Source organism: Madurella fahalii, assembly GCF_045866475.1.
Source record: "Madurella fahalii IFM 68171 DNA, scaffold_2, whole genome shotgun sequence".
Taxonomy (NCBI): domain Eukaryota; kingdom Fungi; phylum Ascomycota; class Sordariomycetes; order Sordariales; genus Madurella; species Madurella fahalii.
In genome coordinates this window covers 5439323-5452046 of record NW_027263972.1, presented here as the reverse complement: position 1 = coordinate 5452046, position 12724 = coordinate 5439323, and the positions used below count along the sequence as shown (strand labels likewise).

At 57.2% G+C, this 12724-nt stretch overlaps 2 protein-coding genes across 2 annotated transcripts; both read right to left on the bottom strand.

The window, feature by feature from the left end:
• Positions 1-584: 584 nt before the first annotated feature.
• On the bottom strand, positions 585-1691 carry MFIFM68171_04345 (uncharacterized protein; the record flags this gene model as incomplete). Its single annotated transcript, XM_071059765.1, has 2 exons — positions 585-696; positions 853-1691. 2 exons carry the CDS (start codon positions 1689-1691, stop codon positions 585-587), a joined length of 951 nt encoding a protein of 316 aa, XP_070915866.1.
• Positions 1692-5233: 3542 nt separating this feature from the next.
• Positions 5234-12644, bottom strand: MFIFM68171_04344 (Transcription factor tau subunit sfc3; the record flags this gene model as incomplete). Its single annotated transcript, XM_071059764.1, has 3 exons — positions 5234-6596; positions 6650-12296; positions 12575-12644. The coding sequence occupies 3 exons, from the start codon at positions 12642-12644 to the stop codon at positions 5234-5236; spliced, it is 7080 nt and encodes a 2359-aa protein (XP_070915865.1).
• Positions 12645-12724: the final 80 nt, after the last annotated feature.

The window sequence follows — 12724 nt, the reverse complement described above, 5'->3', positions numbered from 1 at the left end:
AACCTGGGAACACCAGGCGTAAATGGTAATTGGATTCAGCCTTGATGGATGTATAAAGTATCGCTTTGGTTCTCCTGCCTTGGTTCAACATACCTGGGCTATATAGCCACAACTACACTACAAAAAACACACGAGCAAAAGCTGCTCTGTAATAATGATCCAACACAGAAGAGAGGGAGTGGGAGGTATTCTACTGCAGTTACAGGCTCTAGCACTTCACCTGATCCAGTACTAGTTGGCCCAACCTGCCTCATCTTGACGACCTGCCTCTGGCCCATTCAATTTACCTAGCGTTGCGCAACCTCACTGCAAAAGGCTGCATCTGCTATCCATGAGAACTTCCAAAATAAAACATGAAAAAAAGAAAAAAACAATGACATTCAAAAAAATGCCATTGGCCTCCTCCGGAAGCGCAAAAGACCGACCGAAACCGCTGTGCTTCTTAATTCAATGACAACCATCCGCCCATCCGACCCTCCACCTACCGGGCCCGTCTATCCAACCCGAAGATGCAAAACAGAACCTCCAAACCTACCTCTCCCATAATCCCAAACGGAAACTCAAAACAATCCCACACCCTCAACTCACGCGTCCTCCTCCCGCTTGATATGCACCTTTCCTTTCCCCTGCCCAACGGCCCCCTGCGCTTGCTGCTGCTGCTGCCGCGTCCGATCCGGCGCCCTAGGCCCAAGCATCCTACGTAAATAAGCATCTTTACGTCAACAACGTCTTTGACCGGGCCCCAGCTCCTTTCTCCCGCACCCCCCAGAAAGAAAAATAAAAAGAGAAAGAGAAAAAAAAAAAAAAAAAAAAAAAACTTTCAACGGAAAATGCAAGTAGTAAACAACTTACCAGTCCTGCATAGCAAGCCACTCGCTCCACCTCGCCTCGGCCGCCACGATCTCCTTCTCGCTCACGTTCTTGAGCGGTTTGAGGAAGGGCACCGCCTCGTCGTCGCTGCCGCCGCCGCCACCCCCACCTCCGCCTCCGCCTCCGCCCGCACCCCGGTCGTACGCCCGCTTCACTTCCAGCCAGCTGCTGCTCTTGGCCGCGAACAGGTAGTTGCGCCGCTCCTGCTCGTGCAGCCGCCCCACGCCGCGCTGCCAGTCGTCGCCGAAGAAGCCGTGCAGCACGGCCGGGAAGTCGAAGCCCGTTGCCACGAGGCGGCGGATGTAGGGCTGCAGCGAGGTGGTGGTGCTTGTTGCTGCTGCTGTTGTCGGTGCGGCTGCCGCTGCTGCTGGGGCGGCGGCAGTTGCCAGGGGGTTAGGTATTGACCCCGGCATAGCGCCAGCGGATGGGGAGGAGCCGGAACGGTGGGAGAGCAAGAGGTGGTTTTGTGCCGCTGCCCTCTGGAAGGGCAGCTGGATGTTGATAAAGGCGGCGAGGGCCTGCACCGGGCCGTTGTACTGCGCGTGCTCGAGGAAGTAGCGGAGGCAGGACTGAAAGTATTGGTGCCAGTCGAAGATGTCGAACTGGGAGTCATCGTCGCCATCGTCGAGAAAGGGCTGGGCAGGTTGCGGGTGGTTAACCTCGGGCGGTGGGTAAGAATAGCGTGGTGCTCGGGGGGGATAGTGAAAGGAGGAGGAGAAGGATGGTGGATAGAAGGACGAGGACGAGGACGAGGACGAGGGAAACTGGCAAGGTACCTGCTCCTGCTGGAAGGAGTGTCCGCCGGGCTGGGGCATTGCCATGGTTTTGAACGGGAAGAAAAGAGGAAAAACGTGGCTGGCAGCGGATTGAAGTTCCACCTGAGTATGTCGTCCGGCGGGGTTGCGCGAGAGTACACAGAGCCTGCAACCACAGACACTGGGTGCCCGTCGCCTCTAATAACACAGTACTGGAGTCCTTGTTCTCGAGTTCGTGCTTCCCCGTCCCAAGGGTCTAGACCATGCAGCTTAACTCCGCCTTTCCCGTAGGGTTGCGGTGGGTGTGGTCTCCTCGGGAATTGCACGCTGATCAAGCGGAAAGCGCGCTATGTCTGGGGATTCGCGGTAGGCGACGCATGAAGGATGGGCGTCATGGCAGGGGAGATCATGGGGGACGAAGAAGGCGCGACAAGGGCGCTTGAGCGCTAGGGGGGTCCTTTTATAGCCGCCCGCGCTTGACAGAACCTTGGGACGATGTGCATGTGCCTGCCCGTAAAATAGAAAAGTAACTAGTCATGTACCTACCCAGAGACGCATGCACTAACGGCTGAGAATATGGGGCCCGGGATCCCAGGACCAGCCAGAGGGCAGGGCGGGCATGTTACTGCAGCTGAGCCGCGTTCTGGTGAGCAGAGAGGAGCCACGGCGTCTCGGAGTGCTACCGATGGGCGGGGATGATGATCATCGGGGCCGTGTGCTTTTTCCTCGACCTACACGGGATCCGGAACGGGCAATACAACTGTCCTGTGCACAATCTCGGGTACAACCCCTTGATTCGCGCCAGCAACAGCGAGACGGCTCGCGGCGAAACGATGAGTTGATACTCCGCCACGGGGCCTATTCATTTGCCGCTTCTGGCGGCCCCGGGGGGATGATGGTGCCCTCTCTCCTGCTGGCTTGATACCGCGCGTCAAGCAGAAACGGGCGACCGAGCTCAAGAACCGGTGGGCAGGGATGGCATCCGGGATGTGGATCGAGCAGGAGGCTGCGGCAACCAAGACTACCGGGGCGCTCCCCCTGGACGAACGGAACCGTTGCTTCGCGGATCTCCCTCTCTCTCGTAGGCCCCAGCGGGGTGTTGTGGGCTTGGTGGGGTTTGGGTGCTGGATCTTGCACGGAATGACCCTGGACAATGAGGCGCATCTCGCAAGGACGTGGGGACGTGCTGGATGACGGCCGGAATCCGGCCGCAAATCAAGATGCAGCATGGGCCCTTGGGCAAATCGCAACCAGCCCCTACTCCGGCAGGGGCGCCGGTGAGTGAGGATTGGTGCGCCCGAGGTGCTGGCCCGCCGCTACTGTGCTACCTATTGCTGCGAGGACCAGTGTTGGATGGTACTTTTGCTTGCCGACGCGTTTGCTCCAGTTTCCTCAGCTCCGGTCCTTACTCTTTCCAGCCACAGATGCATGGAGGAACCTGCAGGTCCTTGTTACGCCGTCCGAAGCGCTTCTTCCTTTCGGTACCGCTGCTCTGCCATGGATGCGAGTAACAGCCTACCGGCGCCATGCCGCTGCCCTAGTCGGCTGGGAAGCAGGACAGGGATGTCAACAATTCTACGCTTATCCCACACAGTAGCCGGGGTTTGATCTCAACATCTTCAGCTTGAGGTGTTCTCGAAGAGAGCGGAGAGGATGTGGGAGGGTCGCGGATCACCCCGGTTCGTCGGGTACCGTACGAGATCCCTGTCGAACTGGGCTGTGGTCAGCACTTGGCTGGAGATGCCAGGTACAGAAGACGGCTTCACTACAGGATGGCTAACTCTACAGTACCGTACCTACCTCAATGCATGCTCCAGAACTCCTGGTCCCTCTGCAAGATGCTACCAGCTGAAGCAAGCTGCGAGTTCCATCCCGTCCAGCCGACAGGGTCAAGGCCGGCTGGGCCAACGGGCACAGTGCAAAAGAAAAGACTCAACCGCGGCGATCATGGTTCGAGGCTCTGGGGCCGGTTGCACATCTGCCAATCACGGAGTCGGTCTGCAGGGACTAGGGGATTTCCTCGGTACGATGCACCTTGTGAGTGATGTTTGCTTTTTGGGAACGTGGCAGAATGCCCTGTTTCGTTAAGGTGGGCAGCGTGCTGCGAGACAGCTGCAACCAAGTAGGTGGGCAAGGGTCTTGGCCCCACACCGAAGCTCGGCCGGCCCGACCGATCGGTCGAATTTGCTCAGCTTGACAGGGCCCTTGCTACAGTGCCAGCCCGCGAGGGACGGACGGAGTTTGGCGAAGGGGTGATGATCAACCGAGAAGAAGAGTCGCTGCGACTTCTTAGATATAGCTGCGCTGGAAGCGAGGCGCGGCTCGCAGTGCACAGATACGGGGGTTGCAGCCGCTTACGCTTCATCCACCGGGATTTGATAGCTCAGACTTGTGATCCTCGAGATGGCACATGTGGATGACGTCGACCACGTTTCCAGCCCAGTCCTGTGCCTGTGCCGCAGCCCGTCATCGCTACGAGGACAAGTGCTAGCGGGGCGATAGCGAGGGGAGCTGAAAGCGGAAGTCCCAACCAAGATTTTCATTTGTCATTGCCGCAAGGCCCGGAGTTTCAGAAACAACGTGCGGTTTGGAAGGCCAGAGCAGTAGCACGTCCGGACTGGAGTTTCCCCTTCGCACCCGGATTTTCATGATTCTTGCGTTTTCTGCCAATGGGATAGCGTGGTCGTGGCAATAGTCACCACCTAAGTGTCCATTCCTCCTCAGACAGCAACGACGACGACGTCCCTTCTATGCTCGCATGTCTGAAGTAGATTCTATCGTGAACACAACAAAAACAAAACAGCCGAGGCAGACGTTGATAGCGCAAAGTCATTCCAGCCACGGATTTCGTGTGTCCTGCTTGCTTCAACGGGAAAATCGTCCGCAACCCTACCACATCCGCGGACCCCCCCCCCCCCTCCCCTCCCCTCCTTCCGGTATCGTCTCCGAGTCGTCCTTCCAGTACCGCCAGGCGCATGCCGTGCATACCCTAGACCATTCCGACCGCATCACCGACCGCATGCATCATGCGGGGAACCACCAAGACCTGTGCCACCCACATAGAGCCTGGTTAGGGCCCAGAGTCCTCAACCGCCTCGGTGCTGTGTAGGAACAGGGACCACCCCAGAAAACAACACGACTGACTTAGGTAACGTTGGCGGTCAACATTCCGAGCACGGGATTTTTATCCAACAGTTACCTAGCAGCTCGCCTTTCGTTTACCTGTACCCTTTTGACAGTCGGCTAGATTCAGCAGTCTGTCGGATATGATTGACAAATTTGAGTCCAAAGAGGTTGTAGAACATCCTGCTTCTCGATGCCCTAGACTAAAGCGTAGAAAAGTTATAATCCGCTTTCTATTTTGCAAGACGATCCCCTTATGTAACTCCCTGTCGACGCTATTGTACAGTTCGTAAAGGGGGGTATAGAGTAAATATCAAGCATCGCCGACGACTCCAAAGCTCCGATCTCTAGTCACCCCGCAACCCCCACCTCCATTTTCCTATCCATTTTGTTGGATCTCAACAAGAGATAAAGTAAACCGACCAAAATAAAAAACGCCAGTGAACAACTCCCCCGTTTCCCGCCCAATCTCGCACCCAACCCCTTTACACAACCTCCCCGTCAACAACCCTCTGCGGCCGTCCCGAAGGCAACGACTTCCTCTGCCTGACGGCCATCAGCGCCTCCCTCTGCGTCTCGACGGCGATCCACCACCACTCCATGACCGCCAGCGCCGTGCCCTCCAGCTGCGCCTTCAGTAGCCCCAGGCCCTCGGCCCAGCGCATCACCAGCTCGGCTTCAAAGACCATAATCACTGGCTTGAGCGTCTTGACCAGCTCTTCGGCTCGCATTGACCCGCGCGACGCGAGCGTGACCAGCACCGCGCTAAGGTACTTGAGCCATCTGTCGGCGTCGACCTTGCCAAAGACGTCGCACCAGACCGGCACGGCGCCCCCGGGGCCCTTGGTCGGCGGTGGCGCAGCTTTGATGCGTGCCCGCAAGTCCGCAAGCAAGCCCCCCTCGTCATCATCATAGATGTACGTTTCTGTGGGCACCAGGTCCAGCCGGAAGTGGAGGTACTTTTTGGTGTACTTGCGCGTCTCGTAGTTTCCCGGCTCGTGACCCATTGGCACGTTGGGTTGGCCCGTCGTCTCGACCTGGATGCGGCCGTTGGCTTGCATGTTTAGCAGCGCCATGATCATACCGTCGTTGGTAATATACGTGACGCGCTTCTTCCTTTCTTGGCCCTTGGCTTCGGCCTCCCGGAAGGCCCGGTCGAGTTCCCTTTTGAACTGGACGGCCTTGGCGAATTTCTCTTGCTGGGCCGCCTTCTCGAGGGAGTCCAGTACACGCGTGTTGAACCGCCACCGGCGGCCGTTGGACCATTTGGACGATGACTTGGAGATGACGCCCAGTCGCTGGAGTTGGTCGACCCCCTTAATGATCAACTCGGTAATCTCCATTTTGCTGCGGTCGGGGTACAGGCTGTTTCGCCTGTGAAGGACAGCCTCGGCTGAGTAGGCCTCGACAGGTGTTACGCACAAGGACCGCGTCCAAGACATGGCTACGATCATGTCGGTGTTCTGCTTTGGGTCCGTGACGTTGTCCACCGAGAAGGCCAGGGCTTCAGATGTCGCGTCCTGGAACTTGTTGAAGACAGACCTTTGCGGGTGGTAGTATGCCTCTCTCCATTCGCGGTTCCCATGTTTAAACTTGCGCAAAGTGAAATTCTCCTCCAAGGCCTTGCGCGATGCCGGGAGCGTTCGTCGCTCGGTCCCATCAAGATTGATCGTCCATTTGATCAAGCCTTTCCAGTCGTAGGATAGGACGTCGTCAAAGTTGATGGGCGGGATCTCGTTGTTCTCGTACGCCTTGAGGAACGCACGCCGGAACTTCTCCGTCAAGCTGACGATTGTCGATTGGCGATCCTTCTTTAAGCCACACCAGTAATGCCGGAGCTGGCTGATCCTGTTCATTTTTTCAGTCTTGATTCATGAAAGGTTTGGCCACGATCAACTCACGTTTGATCAGGCATAAGCCTCAGCATTAAGCCCCAATCCACGACCCTATCGACACCACCCAGCAAGGTAGTAACAACGATAAACGCGGTCAACCGAACGTTCTCGCTGGACCAGGCGAGCTCTTCGTTCCCATCGCCGGGGACCCTCAGAAAATCGTCCGCCGTCTTCGGATAGGCCGTGTGCTCACGCATCGTCTTGGTAGCTTGCAGCTTGAGCTTCGGAGGCCTGCCCTGCGCTCTCCGTACCTGAGCTCCTTCCGTTCTCGGGATGCGACGCTTCTTCAGCGGCTGCTCCGCGTCTCTGTCGACGTCCTCCGGACTGTCGTCCACAAACACGACGTCATCGTACTCATCCTCCTCCAGATCTTCGTAAGCGAGAGTCTCAAGGTCGAATTGGGTTTCGTCAGACCACTTCAGGTTGACCGACTTCGCGTTCGCCCTTGACCACGGCGGAGACACGTTGATGAAGATGTAACTGGGTGCCACAGTACCGCCTTTCATCAGCGCTGAGCCGACCCGCGACTGCTCCCATGCTGCGCACCGGTTGACCAGGGAGCAGAACTTGCCATATTGCTTGTCAGCCCATAGGTGCATTCTGGTCTTCCCGACTCCCTGGCTCTGAGCCATTTCCTCTGCGCTGGAGGGGAGGTTCTGGGCTAAAAGCCACTTGCGGCTGGGCATCCAACCGTCCAGGGTGAAGCTGGTATCGTAATGCTCGAAGAACACTGCCCCAAGAGTCGACCAAGAGCCCTTTGACGAATCTTTAAGTACAGAGGGCAAGACGAATCTGAACTTCTTCGGTTCTTCAAGTCTCGGCTCACTGGTCGTCTCCGATTCCTCAACTCTACTCTCCTCAGGACTGTCCTCGCTGCTTAACGGGCTCGGAGACCGGATCCGGCCGTGGCCGCCTTCATCCTCTTCTGCGCCGTCCTCGAGGTGAGTGTTCGGGCCCAAAAACTGAACCTCGGCTGGAATTGGCTGCATAGGCCCGCCGCGCTTGACGTTGCCGAAAAAAGAGGCAGGTAGACTAGCTAAACCGGGATTTCTAAGTTTACCAAGCTCCGGCGGTAGTTTACCGAGCGTCTTAGGTGTGACAGACAGCCTGCGTGCCCTGCGTGGCCCCATCGAAGGCAAAAGACTGTACGCTCTGATTGCCTCGACCACAGACGGCGGATCTTTGTCCCATGCGGCCGACCCGTCACCTAGAAAAGCCGATGACGTCCTACGCTTGCGCCGGGCATCTGAGCCAGGCTTTCTAGCAGACGGACTGCCCTCGCCGAACTCTTCATAAGCATCCTCCTGAAAGGGCCCATCTCCTTGCCGAGAGCGGCTATGTGAAGGCGATGTTGGATCAAAGACGGGGCCCATGATTTCAGGATCTACAGGTATATCGTCTTCATACTGGTTCTCGAACCCCGAGGACCTTAGTCCTGTCGGAGTTCCCTGGAGACCAGTCCTTGCGCGCTTTTGGATGGGGCCGGCAGAGGGCGATTCATCGACAGCCGACCGCTTCCGGCTACCAAAACCATCCTCGGGCAGCTGCTCAGACTCCCGAATCCAGAGCGGGTCTTTCTTAGCTCCAACTGCAGGGGCACTCTGGGTGTAGTAAGGCGCATTGAAGACTTCGATGTCATCAATCTTTCGCCTGCTACGAAACTTCTGGCCATTCGCATTCGGCTTCGTTTCTTTCTCGGGGCTCGGGGCCTTCTTGTCGAGCTCTTGCAACAGAGCGAGCTCTTCCTGCGTTGGGGAAAACGCAGGTGGGATGTAGATGCCAGGATACGCTTCACGCATCTTTTGTTTCATGACGGTAGGAATCATCCCGGCCGGGTCTACGCCGGTTCTGATTAGCAAGGTGCATGTCTGCAGCCTTCCCCTCTCTGTTTTCAGCATGTGGGTATGGAGGGTAGCCAGCTTGCGAGTCTCGAGCGCCTTGACCGCACTGTGGCAGTTCTTCCAGGTGGGAGGCATCTGGTTCCTGAATTCCTTTAGGAATACCTTCGTCAGAGCGTAGAATAGAGCCTTGTCTCCCGGGAACACGCCGCAGTTGTTGTCTAGGAGATGGTTTATGATGTCGAATGCCTGGGCCGTTCGTCTCTTTGCGTCTGTCGCCATGCGCACATAGTTTGAGGACGGCACAAAAGGCTTAGTGACTGGTTGTTCATGGTTACCTGGCCCAATCCGAGACGGCCATGTTCCCAGCCCGTCCTCTGGAGGAGGAGGCTCCGGATAGCCATTTTGCGGCGGCTCTGACTGACCGGCCACAGGAAACACGCCCATCGATGGCGAGGGGCTCCAGTGCCCATCCCGTACAAGAGTACCGCCACTGAGCGGCAGGCTGAACTCGTCCCCAGGTTCATGCAATGACGGCGTATTGCCAGAGGCATAAGTAGCTTGGGGCACAGCATCAAGAGTTCGGGAGGCTGACGCCTTCACAGATACCGCTCCCGGAGTTGGTAAAGGAGCCAATGGCTGTGACTGGTCATGATCTGCAAGTGGGATGGTAGGGGCCGCCTCTTTTACCACGGGGACAGCCTGAGATGAATCACCCTTTGCGTTGATGGTAGGTTCAGCGCATGGGATTGTGCCGACGGGCGTGGAAGGGCGAGCATTGCTATCCGACAACGTCCCAGTTCCCTTGCCGATGGAGTATTCTGCATCGAAAACACCATCCCCAACTCCTGGGCCAAGCCGCCGGTCGGTAGTAGCCTTAACCAGCCGCACCGGCGTCACCCTCGATATCCGCCTGAACCGTTCGGGGACCCGGTCCGGTAGTAATTCTGCGGGGCGATCATCGGTGAGATCGAGACCTCGAAACTGGTGAGCGCCGTCTTGCGTTGACCGCAAACCGGCGCGAATCTTCAGTGGCGGACGAGCGGCATCCCTAAGGGATTTCCGCGTACTCCTTGCCCGCCGCGAGCGGCCCGTAGTTTCTTCATCTCCCGCTTCAGAATTTGCGGAAGAGGCTGGTGGGGGCGGAGAGAGCTTGCGGCGTTTCCGGGAGCGCTCAAGCACCGAAGCAGGGTCGAAGTTGGGATTACAGGGAACCTGAGCTTTCTCCAAGTGGTATTTGAGCCCAATATCGTTCTTCCACGAGCCGCCGCATGTCGCGCACACGTATGGTTTCCCTCCCCCGGAAGGCGCTTGTCCTTTTCGGCTTCGTCCCCGGGCACCTCCACGGCCACGCCCCCTGCCGCGTGTAGACCCGGACCTCGCCGGAACAGTGCCAACTGCGATATCATCTAGCGCAGCCGGCCCCCCATCGGGGACCGGCATAGGTTCGGGCTCAGGGCCGCTGGGAGTCTTCATCTTCATGACTTCTCGCTGAACTGTTTCAGCCTTGTCTCGACTCTCACTGTCATCGTTGTCGAAGATAAAGCTGTGGTCCCGGGACGGCGCATCGTCCTGGGCTGTCATCACGAAAACTAAACTCTGGCCATCACCACCCGGAGCATCCTGTATGGCTACTTCCTCTATATTGTCGTTGATGGGGATAGTGACAGGCTTCTTAGCTCCTCTACCGCTCCTGACAAAGTAGAGGGCGTTGTCTGAGTGGCTGAGCCGTAACTTGCCGGCGACCCCATTGTACCGGACAGCCAACACGGGGTCTTCGCTCTTCGGCTCTGCGACGGCATCAACGGGAAGCTGGTTGACTTCGTTGGCAGGTGTAAAAGCTGCTGCTGGCGTTGGGGCCGGCGGGTCACCAGCCTCTTTGAGTTTCTCTGACTTGAACGTTACGACGAGTGATTTTCTAGGAGCGCCGGGCTGCGCGGGTTTCTGGTCGAGTGAATGGGGGACCCCGATAAAAGCGCCAGTTAGCCTCTCAGAAGGCTTCTGAGCGCTCTGAGCATGCCCAACCATTTCAAGCTCAGCGACCTCGTCATCGCCGAAAGCCTCGTCGAAACCGCGCTTGGAATGTTGGTCACGTCCGGTCTCAGAAGAATGCTCTCCCTGATCGGCCATCTCGGCATCTACATCCAAAGCAGTTTCTGGAGCAGGGTCTGTTCCAGCTGTCCTCCTTAGTCGGGCAACAGCCTGGAGTTTCCGTCTGGAGAACGGCCTTGATTTCCTGGCAAGCTGAGATAGGGCCGATAGCGAGAGATCTTGACCCTCATAAAATGCTTTAGGTCGAACAGATCCGAAACCATATAGATTAGTGCTGGTGTGATCGAATGAGCCGCCTTCCTCATCTATTTTAGATTCGACATCCCGATCTGCCGCGGAGTCCGCCCCTGGCGCCGAAAACATGTAGGCAGATGTCTTGCCTGTACGCACTAGCTTGCTAACGACTTGGAATTTCTTGAGGTGCGGCGGCTGTTTGGTTTCAGCCACCTTCGTAAGATAACTCGAAAGATATCGCCGATGTTGGTAGCCGACTGTGGCCACGCTGACTTGAGGGTTCGAAGCCCCTTCGGGGCCAGCACTCCGGATGACCTCAAAAACACTCTGGGCGATAGGTTTCTCCGGTGCCCAGCCGCTGAAGATGCGCTTCAGCTTCGACCGGTCATCACCGTTCTTCTGCCCATCGTCTCCCGATTTGTCATAGAGCGCAAGCGCGTTGGGCTTCGGCACGCGATGCCGGGTGGGATCCGAATATTGGGACGTCTTCTTTCCCGTCGCGAGGAATTTGTCCCATTCTTCTGCACTGGGTTCCCTCACAAACTTCAGGCAGTCCTTGAACACCTTGCGCGATGAGCCTGGGAACGAAGCAGCAGTGTATTTGAACACTCCCATGTCGACCAAACGCTGGCAATTCTTCGCCAGCGTCTTCATCTGCCATCGTTTACCTGAGACCCCCATTTTGGATCTCAAGTCCGAGTATCGGATGACGGTCCAAGCCTTGACAACGCCGACAACGGTCCTGCCAAGGGCATCCATGTCGATGTTGTTTCCGGTCCAGCGCTGATGCCAGGGAACTGGCTCCGTGTCCTTACTCAGCGTCTCGGGCGACAGGTCGAGCCCGCATGTCTCTTCTTCAACGAGAGGGGGGGCAAAGTCAATCAACCACAGTCTGCTGGTCTTCATCTTCTGCACGACAACTGTTCTCTTGGCGATGTAGCCTTTCCGGGCGAGAGAGTCAGTCCGCTTCGGCAGAGAGCGTTTGTCTTGGTCGACCAAGCGGCGGAGATCGCTTTGGAGGATGCCTTCGGCCCTAGCCGTCGCGATCCCCTGCAAACAGGCCCATTCGAGCGCGGGCACGCGCTTGTAGTCGACCCCATGACGAGTCAGCGTCTGCCAGACGAGGTCTTCGGAGGGGTGAATCCTGGGTCGTGTCGTAAGTGCCTTTTTAGACTTCTTCCCCTTCGCCTGCTGGCAGGCAGCCGTGCTGGATGATGCTTCTCCTGGTGCAGTGGCTTCCACACCATCGACTATTCCAGCCTCGGGCAAGGCAAGCGCCTCGTTCAACTCGAGGCGGTTCCATCGCTTGTTGCCGTTGATGAGGATCTGCGGACGAGAACGTAGCCAATCCCAAGCCCAGCGAGCCGATGCCATCTCGGCTTCCGAGAGAGATGCCTCGAGGCTGGCGGGCTCATCCGGCCCGGGCAACCCCCTGGGGCCGCCGTCACCGAGCGCTGTCGCATCTTGCCTAGGGACGAGACTCAGGTGGTACTGCCGAACGATCTTCAGCAATTCAGATATTGGTATTCCTTCGTCGCACTATGTTAGCTTTATCTTTTACTTGGCGGCATCCACGCAGCATTGCCCTTTGCGGCCAATCGCAGAGCTGCACTTGCAGAGCTCCAGGGAATTGAGTTTGAGGGACGGTAAAAGAAACAAAACATCGAAAGCGTCAGCAGCGTACAGGCATCGCCCAGTTACAGATACACAGACAGCGGGAAGAATAACACTACTCGTGTACGAGGGTGTTGTCAAAGCAAACCGAATAGAGCAGAGTCAGAGGGATCTGAGGGAGTTGCAGACTCACCTTTCTCTCCAGAATACGCGATCTCGGGAATCAGGCCCTCCAAGAGGACCTCGAGACCAGCTCCGCTCATTATGGCGACGCAACCCGTCTCATCGTTGAGATGGGAAAATTTCGCTGATTGTGAGTCGATGTTGGAGTCGAACGCTGGTG